This window comes from Alligator sinensis, unplaced genomic scaffold (assembly GCF_000455745.1).
Source record: "Alligator sinensis unplaced genomic scaffold, ASM45574v1 scaffold140_1, whole genome shotgun sequence".
NCBI classification, from domain to species: Eukaryota; Metazoa; Chordata; order Crocodylia; family Alligatoridae; genus Alligator; species Alligator sinensis.
The window spans coordinates 1046972-1056368 of NW_005841836.1; the positions used below are offsets into that span (position 1 = coordinate 1046972).

At 39.0% G+C, this 9397-nt stretch overlaps 1 protein-coding gene across 1 annotated transcript in view; it reads left to right on the forward strand.

The window, feature by feature from the left end:
- The window catches only part of CFAP61 (cilia and flagella associated protein 61), a 227572-nt gene that overhangs the window by 105955 nt on the left and 112220 nt on the right, over window positions 1-9397 (forward strand). The window contains exon 18 of the mRNA XM_006015419.2: window positions 306-433. Within this exon, the coding sequence (XP_006015481.2) occupies window positions 306-433 (128 nt within the window). The remainder of the gene's footprint in view (window positions 1-305; window positions 434-9397) is intronic.

The window sequence follows — 9397 nt, forward strand, 5'->3', positions numbered from 1 at the left end:
TCTAGCATGCTTTTCAAAGCTGAGCCACTGTTTCAATCATTTTTTACAAAGATACCATTACCACTTCTGCAAGAAAAACTGAAACGTTTAAATCCAACCTACTAAACAAATGATATGGCAGCATTTTTGTGTACCTGTTTGGTTTGTGGTGATTCCAGGAAATTCATTTTGTTGGTCATATCAATGAGCCATAACAGAAGTTTTTAGTAAATGAAGTAATGCGCTGCTAATGTCCTAATGGTTCTATCAGGTTCTTCCTGGGTTTTTTTTAATGTACATATATGTCTCTTCTGTTTATGTTCCAGTTAAGCTACTCTTTGAACCATATAAATCGAAAACTGACATTAGAACCGAAAGTATCTGTCAATGCAAGAATTGTAGTAGTGGGGGCATCCAATGTTGGAATCTCCTTCCTGGAAACGCTGATTTTTTGGTAAGATGCTAGTTTTTGTTGATTTTACTATAGCAAGGAGAATGGGCTCCTTTTTGTTTGAAAGGCTTCATTCTTTAATTAGGATTCAACCCAGCATATGTTTCTTTAGAAGCCGTTTTGCACCTACATTTGTTGCCTACATTTGAATTGGGGATTCAAATAATTAGTAGATAAATCTACCACTGTTTGATCTGTGGGTGTACAGGGATAGGCCTATCTGTAATAATGAATTGATTCTTCCATTCAAGAAGTGCTAATATAAAAGTTTGCAGTTACAAAATTGTACCTTGAAAAATGAAAGTCTTCTCTGCAAGCCTGGCTATGGATAGAAGTAAAATATGTACATTTTAGAATGAAAAGACATCCTGTACCTCAGGTGCTAAACACCTCCTTGTAAAGCAGGACTTACAATATGTCTGTAAAGCCATACGCTCTCAGAATCTAGGGAATAATGCTATAAGAATTCCAGTGGATTTGAAGTTAGTGTTCTGATATAGTAAATTAAAGCTGAGAGCCTAGACTAGAGCATGGTTTGGGTCCATCAGCATTGGCCAGCCAAACCACATTAGAACACTGTTTAGCTGCAATTGTGTTTTATATCCTCTGTGAACATAATTCTTAAGTTTGGTTGCAAAGACAGCAGAAATGACGTTTACGTTCCTTCTGTTTATATCTATGTTTTATTAACCTTTGGAATTGTCAGTGCACATTGCCATCTTTAGCTAGATAAACAGTAGTAGAAACAAAGATGAAAACTCTTCCTTTCATTTACCTCTATGTGGCTTTAGTTCAGGGGTGCCCAACCTGTGGCACAGATGCCACAAGTGGCACAGGCAGCCTTTGTGTGTGACACAGGAGATCAGAAAGTAGACAGACAGCACAGTTGCAAATAGGGCAGAAAGCAGCAAATCACACAGAGCACAGGGAAGGAAGAAGAAACCCGAGCAGCAGGTAAGGCAGGGAGCATAGGGCCGAGAGCAGAAAGCAGAGTAGCAGATGGAGCAGGAGAAGGGGAATCAGAGCTGCACTTGATGAGGGTGCAGGGCTAATTTGTGGTACATCTGCCAACAAGGCTGCCCCCCACTGTTTTTGTTTCCAGAACTAGGTTCAATCCCCACTCAGTATCTCTGAATGGAGAGCTGAGGAAAAAGAGCTACACAAAACATGCTGGGCTGCACCAATCCCTGCCTGCCAAAGAGTCATTTGGGATACTTTTATGAAAAGTATAAGCAGCCAGCATAGTTGAGGGTATTTTTCAGGAGTAAAACTGCAATGCTAATGGCTCTAGTTATATCATAAGTTTTCTGACCCAGAAGTAAACCTACTGTACTTGCAGAGTGGCAGAAAAAAATCAATGCTATTATTTTTAATAGTTAGTGTTGTCCAACTTGGACTTAGAAAGCTGAGATTTTTAGTGCTCATTATCTTGTGACTTTCCAAGACTAAAGGCCATTGCTACTTCAGATCTAGTGAATTTATATTCTCCACTAAAAGAGTTGCTACTCATTTCTAGTTTTAATGGTTCACAATACCTAGAACCATTGCTGCTCCGGGTCTAAATACTGCAGTTTCTGGACCAGTGAGAGAGAATGGCACAGTGGCTTACTTGAGGCCCAGTAAGTTTACCATGTACACAGCCTGTCAAATGTTGGTAGCAATCCTAATGTAATGGGATTGGTGATCAGAATTCAGGTGAAAAGAACAAAGATACATAATAAATGAACTGTATTCAGTGGGCAGAGAAAAGCAGAGCTTATCCTATGATTGTCTTGACATAATGTAAGGAAACAATAATGTTTTCTTACAGTGTAGTCTTTTAATATGAAAGAGGCCTAATCTTATACTTACCTTGCTTGATGTCACTGCATTTTGAAGCACTCTTAAAGAACATATTTTTTATCACTTTACAGTGTTACTTTCTGGAAAGTATTGTTTTCTGCATGAATGCATTTTTTAAGTTTCAAAATATCAGGGGATAGAGTCATTACAGCAGAATTCTTATTATAGGAACTGCATATTGAAACAAAATAGTTGGAAAACATTGCAGCTTTAATGACTGCCTGCTAAAATGAAGTTAAGGGTTTCTTTGTCTGCTATAGTAAGTCTGGACATCACAAGTAGAGAAATCAATATGGCATTGGAAAGAAAAAGATAAAGACCTTTATGAAAAGTATTGTATTAATACACGCAATGGAGAGGACAGCTCCCTTTCCCATTCCCATTCTTTTCTTTTGGCTTCCCTCATACTTTTTTCTGATGTTCCATACAATGTCCATTCTCAGTGTCAACTCTTTCTCCTCAACACCTTTCAGAGTCTCTGTGCCATATCAAAGCTCAGTTGAAAATATACCTTTTAGATGTCACTCATCATCCTATCTCTTTTCCTATGTTGTTAATTACTAACCCCTGTAATTGTATTATTTATAACTCTTGCAAGTATTATAATTAATACATTAATTTATATTGTACTAGTGTCTAGCAGCCCTGACTGTTGTCATGCCTACTTGTGATAGGCACTGTGCATAAAAGAGGAGGCAGTTCCATTCCTGAATAGCTTACAACATAAACAGCCAAAAAAGATGTAGTGTTATCTCCAATTTACAAGTGAAGAACTGAGGCATATGAGATTGAGGCCCCTTCTACACATTACAGTTATTACACAATTAACTGATTAATTGTGCAATTAACTGAGAACAGCTACGTGCGCAAAGTGCCTGTCACAACATAAAAAGGTCTAACCAGCTATAAAGTTAGACGTCTATAAAATGTGTACTAACTTTATAGCTGGTTGCTATCCCGTTGCTATAGTATCCAGCTTTAATTTGCATGCATAGCAAGGTCTGCCCCTGCTGCTGAGAGCCCCATCAGTTGACTGGGCTCCCAGCCCCAGGGTTGTACCATGCACATCTGGGGCTGGTAGTCCTGCAGCTGAGCAAACTATCAGCCCTGGCAGCTATGGCATGAGACTGCAATCTCCCAGCCCCGGGGATAAGTAGGGCACCCCGCAGCTGGGAGATCACAGCAACTGCAATCTTCCAGCCATGGGGGTGCTCCACACACCTCCAGGACTGGGAGATCACAGCTGTTACGATCTCCCAGCTGCAGGGGTGTCCCATGCACCCTTGAGGCTGGGGAGATCCCAGTAGAGTACCCCCATGGCTTGGAAATTGCAGCAGCGCAATCCCACAATCGTGCCTCCTGCCATGCACATATGGCTTGGCAGGAGGCACAATTGGGTGGATCGTATATTAGATCCCATCAAGCCTTTACCTGCGTGTCTGGAGGGGCCCTGGGTGTCTTGTTCATGGTCACACAGGAAGTCTGACAGAGCTGGGGACTGAACCCACATCTTCTGAGTCTTAGTTTAGCACCTTAACCATAAACAAGCCTTCTTATTCAGAATAGCATTTTAGTGCAAATATGACTGATGATCTCTGTTCTGCGATATTCCCACTGGCAAGGTTTCTGAGCCACAAATTTTATTCCAGTTAGGTTCCAAAAAGGGGTTCTTGTAGGTCTTGTTTGTCTTGTATTTCGGAGACTTCAAACATGGTATAAATTAAACTTTCTGATTTCTGAAAAACTGAGTCTTGTCACATAAAAGCAATTGAGGCCAAGCATCAAACTTTTACATATTTATATATTAGTGAGCACACAAGTTGAAAAAAAGACAATTTTTTAATTTTCACTTCATCAACTGGTAAAGACAGTCTCTTGATCAATGCAGAGAGACCTTTTAATACAATTTAATCGGCTCACAATTTTCTACTATTCTTTGCAAAGGCTACATGCACTAAAAATAGCTAGGTTGAATCAATTTATAAGACCCTAATCCTTAAAAGAGGAAGTAGTTTTCTCCTCATTATTTTTCCTACTTAATTATTTTACATTAGCAGTCACCATGGAAACACAAATATAATTCACTTACCTGCACAACAATCCCTAGAACTAGATTTTAGAAGTGATTTCAACTTGTTTGAGACCTGAAGAAATATATTTTTCATTAAATACTGGAAGAATAATGAGCATTATGTCTACTTATTTGTAAGATACAGAGAACTGTGTCTCAGTTCTATTGTACTGTAGCACTGAAAGTGGCAGTAACACTGTAGTTCATGGAAAATCCATCTGAGGCAGAGCACACCAGTTATTTTTCTGGGAAGTACGGCTCTCAGTGTTTGAGCCATACAACAGAGCAGATTCTAACATCAGTTCTTATCACCTGAATGCAAAACTAATCATTATAATCCACGCTCCAAAATGATATTTTTAAAATTATTTTATGAAGTAGGTCCCTGGTCCTTTATTCTGACTCATTACCTTGCACAGAGTGGATATCAGGAGTTTCTAGGAACACAGGGGCTGCCAGACAGAATCCGACAAGTGGGCAAACTCATTCAGAATCCTGTCTCTGAGAATGGGCATTATCAGCTGCTTCAAAAAGAAAAGTGCAAAAAATCCCATAGTGGGCTATTATGGAAAAACTTGCCATGGGGGGAAGCAGTTTCCTAACACCACAACCCATCCCCAGCTTGAGGTTTGTGCCCTGAAGTGGGAAGGTGTTTATCCCTGATGCTTTATCCTACTTATTCTAAGTGCAGCTGTTCTCATTATTCATATTTCCCTATCCAAATAAATGTATCCAACTCCTTTTTTTGTTTCCCGTGGGTATAATCTTGTAATTTACAATTTAGTTTTTAGTCAGAAGCCATTCTAGCTTGGTATGCACATGAGTAAGGATGTTTTCTTCAGGAAACGGCAAAATGAAAAGCGAACAGAATTGTCGGTTAATTTTCCACAGCCACACAGGCAAAAGTGGACGGAGGTCTAAATCCTGCCTCCCCCCATCGGCATAACCTTCCCCACTTGTGTGTCCAGATGCAGGTGTGAAAGAGGCCGTGACTCCCTATCCCTAGGCAAGAATATGAGGAGGGGCAAAAGAGGGGCAGGGAGCCAGCCGGCAGAGCTGCACCAGTGTGAGGGGGGAAGTGAATGGCATCATAATTAACTTCCCTGCAGGAGTGCAAGCAAGCAGGGAAGGAATTATAATTCCCACAATTCCTATGCAGGGCTCCTCCTGGGCAGGGCAATTACATGCTTCCCCTTACACAAAGCCAAGAGTTAGGTCACTATCTAGGACCAAGGCAAAGCTAAAAAATAACAGGGCGGCAGCACACCATTTGTTAAACCTGTGTAAGTCCTGCATGTAGGGCTGCCCTATAGCAGATGAAGCAGGCTAACAAATGCTTCTCTCGTGGAAAGGCAGTTCAGCCCAGCAACACAGAGGCTAAGGCCCTATTGTTCTCCAGCTTCCAAAGTATCATTTCTGATTGGTGCTCTTTCCTACTCTTTGTTGTACAGTGTCAGAAGAAAATCCTTACACTTTTGGATTGAATCATGTCAAAGAGATACCAGTATCAGTTTTTTTAATGGAAGCTTTTTTTTGCATTGAAATATATGGGGTTTTTTGGGGGAAAAAAGCAGTTACAGGAAAAAAAGTTTGTTAGATATTTGAGTAAATTCATGAAGAGCTTGTTTTTCCATTCTCAGGACTATGAATGATAAGTGTGAAAAAACCGCACACAAAAAACGAAAAGGCTCAGGACCCAAAATATCATGAATTTCATTTAAAAATAATAAGAATTTTTAACTAGTACATTCTGGGTCCTTGTTCCTTTTCATTTGTTTTCTTTTTTTGAGCTACCAAGGTTTATGTTTTCTAACTTTCACTTGTGTCATGGAGGCAGGAAACTTCCGTTTTTTTTCTTGAGAGCCTGAGATTGTGATCACACAATTCCAGGAGCTGTGGCTTTAAAAAAAAAAAAACAACAATGCTGAGGAGTCAGTGTTGGCAGCACTGCATTTTTTGCAGTTTATGGTATAAAGACTGCAATGAATGGCCCTAAATGAATTTATATTAGTATACGTTCCTTTAAATGAGTCCAGGTCTGGGTTTATGTTCACATTGGAAAACTAGCACTATGTACTTCCATTTAAAGTAGAAGACAGAGTATTGACATCAACCCAACACATTGAAATAATCACAGCAACAAATATCAATATACTGGTCAAGCACCTTATAAAAATGTAAGCTGCTTTTAAACTTCAACGTTTCAGAGTTGGGAAATCAGATTCTTCACTGATACCCATTGGTATAAATGTGCTTAATGCAATAAAAATACACAATTTAATCACTGAACTGCAAAAACTGCATCTGAAAATATTTTTCAGATATGAAATCTGTTTTCATATATGCATAATTTGAATATACTGAATAGCTGACTCAGTTCAGAGTTGGAAAAAAACCCCACCACGTGGAGGCTGAGATCAGCCATGAAAAATACCAACCTGAGTTATATTTGATTTGAGAGGATTGTAAGCAACAGGAAGCAGGGGTGTGGGATATAACAGCTTTCTCATTTTAATCACTGTTGCCTTAAGTGCCGCTCTGGTGGATGTGGTTCACAGCATTTTATATTTAGCATCTTCCCAAATATTGACAGCCTTCCACCCCCCGCCCCCCCCCAAAAAAATTCTGCCCCTCTTGAATTCATAGTTTTATCAGGTTTTTTTGTTTGTTTTTACTAGTTCTTCATAAAGTTTTGAGTCAGGTGGGCTTAAAGAATGACAGTTACAGGAGCAAAGATAGGCCAAGGAAAGAGATAATTCATGATATGTTGTTCTTAGTTTATTCCAACATATGATTCAGAAAGCAGCATGCTAACTAGCTAGTTCTGATAGCATTTGATTGAGCTTGGCGACAAGATCCCAAAAGCTTCCTCACAGCAGTATCTTGTCATTGGTTCCAGTGTCGTGAACCAATTAGCTTTTTATCTATCTCTTTGCATATAGGTGGGGGAAGTGTTATTGTCTTCTTATTATGGGGAAAGTCCCTTTTAATCCATGATTTTGAAAACGTCCTTAATCCAACCTCTGGGGTAAACAATGACTTATTCTCTGGGGCCCTGAAAATATACATAAATGTACTATACAAATAACAATAAATGAAAGGTGGCTGAGATCACAAAATTTAACATAATGACCCAGAATAAAACATATTCCTCTTTGCGTTTAAAGACACTGGAATTATTTTTGCACTTTAAAAGGGGTTTAGGCTTAACATGTGCTTTAACTAGGCACTGAATCATGTGCTTAAAATGAAATTAGACAGGCTCATTAATGTGCTAAATCTCCAAGTTTCTGTCCAGAGGTCAGTTTCTCCCTTTTTAAATTTAAAGTATTTAAGAACGGCTTAGAAATAGTAGGGGCTTTTAAAGCCATATTTGTGACAGAACAACTACAACTCCTGTTATCTGGCAGCACAGTATTACACAATATCCTGCACATCTGTCCTGTTTGGCAATAGCTAGCATAATGCTTGCTGTTTAATTAGGCTTTTTATCTTTACATTTGTCTGAGAACATCTGAAGCCTTCCATGTTGCCTGTCACTAATTAGTTGACTAATTAAATAGTTAGTGCTTACTTGCTGATCACAGAGCTAACATGTAATGAATGGTTTAGTGATCTTTATTGTTTTATACTATCTATCTTTGCCACATGAATTGATATACATGTGCTTCCTTTTGACTGCTTTTTCTTTCATACCAAGGCAAATCCAAAATAATGTTGTAGTCTACCATGTGTTCAGTGTCACCAGGCCTGCATCATTCAGACATTGTTGCCTTCCATCATTTCTAGTGAATAGAGATCAAGTTGTGACAGAGATAAATAGGATAGGTCATATCTTGCCTTGTTGTTAAATCAGTGTCACAATGAATACTGTCAGTGACGGATACTAGGCATAACCTATAGGGGAAGATAGAATCAAGATTATCCATACTAGCAATTGCTTTGCATTCTCCTGCGAAAAATAATACTTAATTAGCATAGATATGTTATTACTTTGTAATGATGCAGCTTATTTAGGTTCTCCTTCAGCTTTAAAACCAGTTTATATCAATTTTAAGCCTTTGCCATTTTAAGGACAATGTGCAAATATTGTACCATATTCTTTCATACTTTGTAAATATCTGTAGATGTTCCTATTTATTTTTTTAAAATTTAATTCAGAGCAAAAAATATTTTACCACACAAAGGACTTGTCCCAAAACCCAAATACGTCTGTTAGATCAACACTTGATATTTAAAAAATGTTGAATGATGAAGCATGGTTAGTAGCATGGACATTTCATTGTAGAGCTTTGTATGTATAGAGAACCTTAGAATTTTATGGGAATCTGACTGCAATTGAGAGTAAATAAACAAGCATCCCAGGTCACCACAATCCATTTATGGTATCCATTTATTTGTTAAAGTGACATTGGAAACTTTGCTTTTCAGTTCCGCTCATCATTATTTTTCCAAGTATAAGTTTTCTTAACAAAAGATGATGTAGGAAAAGAGATTTCTTATCCATAGGTTCTGCAGAGCTGTAACTGTCGAGATCTTTCAAGTAAGCTATCAGCTGCCTCCTGGTTGGTTTTGAAGTGTACCAGAATTTGAAGATTGCAGTGGAGGAGTTAGCTGCCTGGTTATGCTGTAGTTCTGCCCCCCTGGGGTTTGATTCCTGCTTATACAGGAAACCCTCGCTATTTGCGGGTTTGGCATTCACGAATGCCAAACCCGCATTTTAAATACACTTTATACACTTACAGGAGCTCCTTGGGAGCTCCGCACTTGCTGCCACTGGGCTCCCACCGCTGCGCTCCCGCCAAAGCCATGTGCCCGCCCGCCAGCCACCGGGGGCACTGTGTTCATGAATGCAGTGCCTTATTCGCAGATTTTGCCATTCGCAGGGGATACGAGAACATATCCTCCACAAATGGCAAGGGTCACCTGTATATACTTTTAACATTAATATGTACATTTTGTAGAGCAAACAGAAATTGGTATATGAAGTATTTGTCTGGTTGTTTTGCCATTTTGGAGATGACTTTTTTGCATTGCTAAGTGTAATTATCATT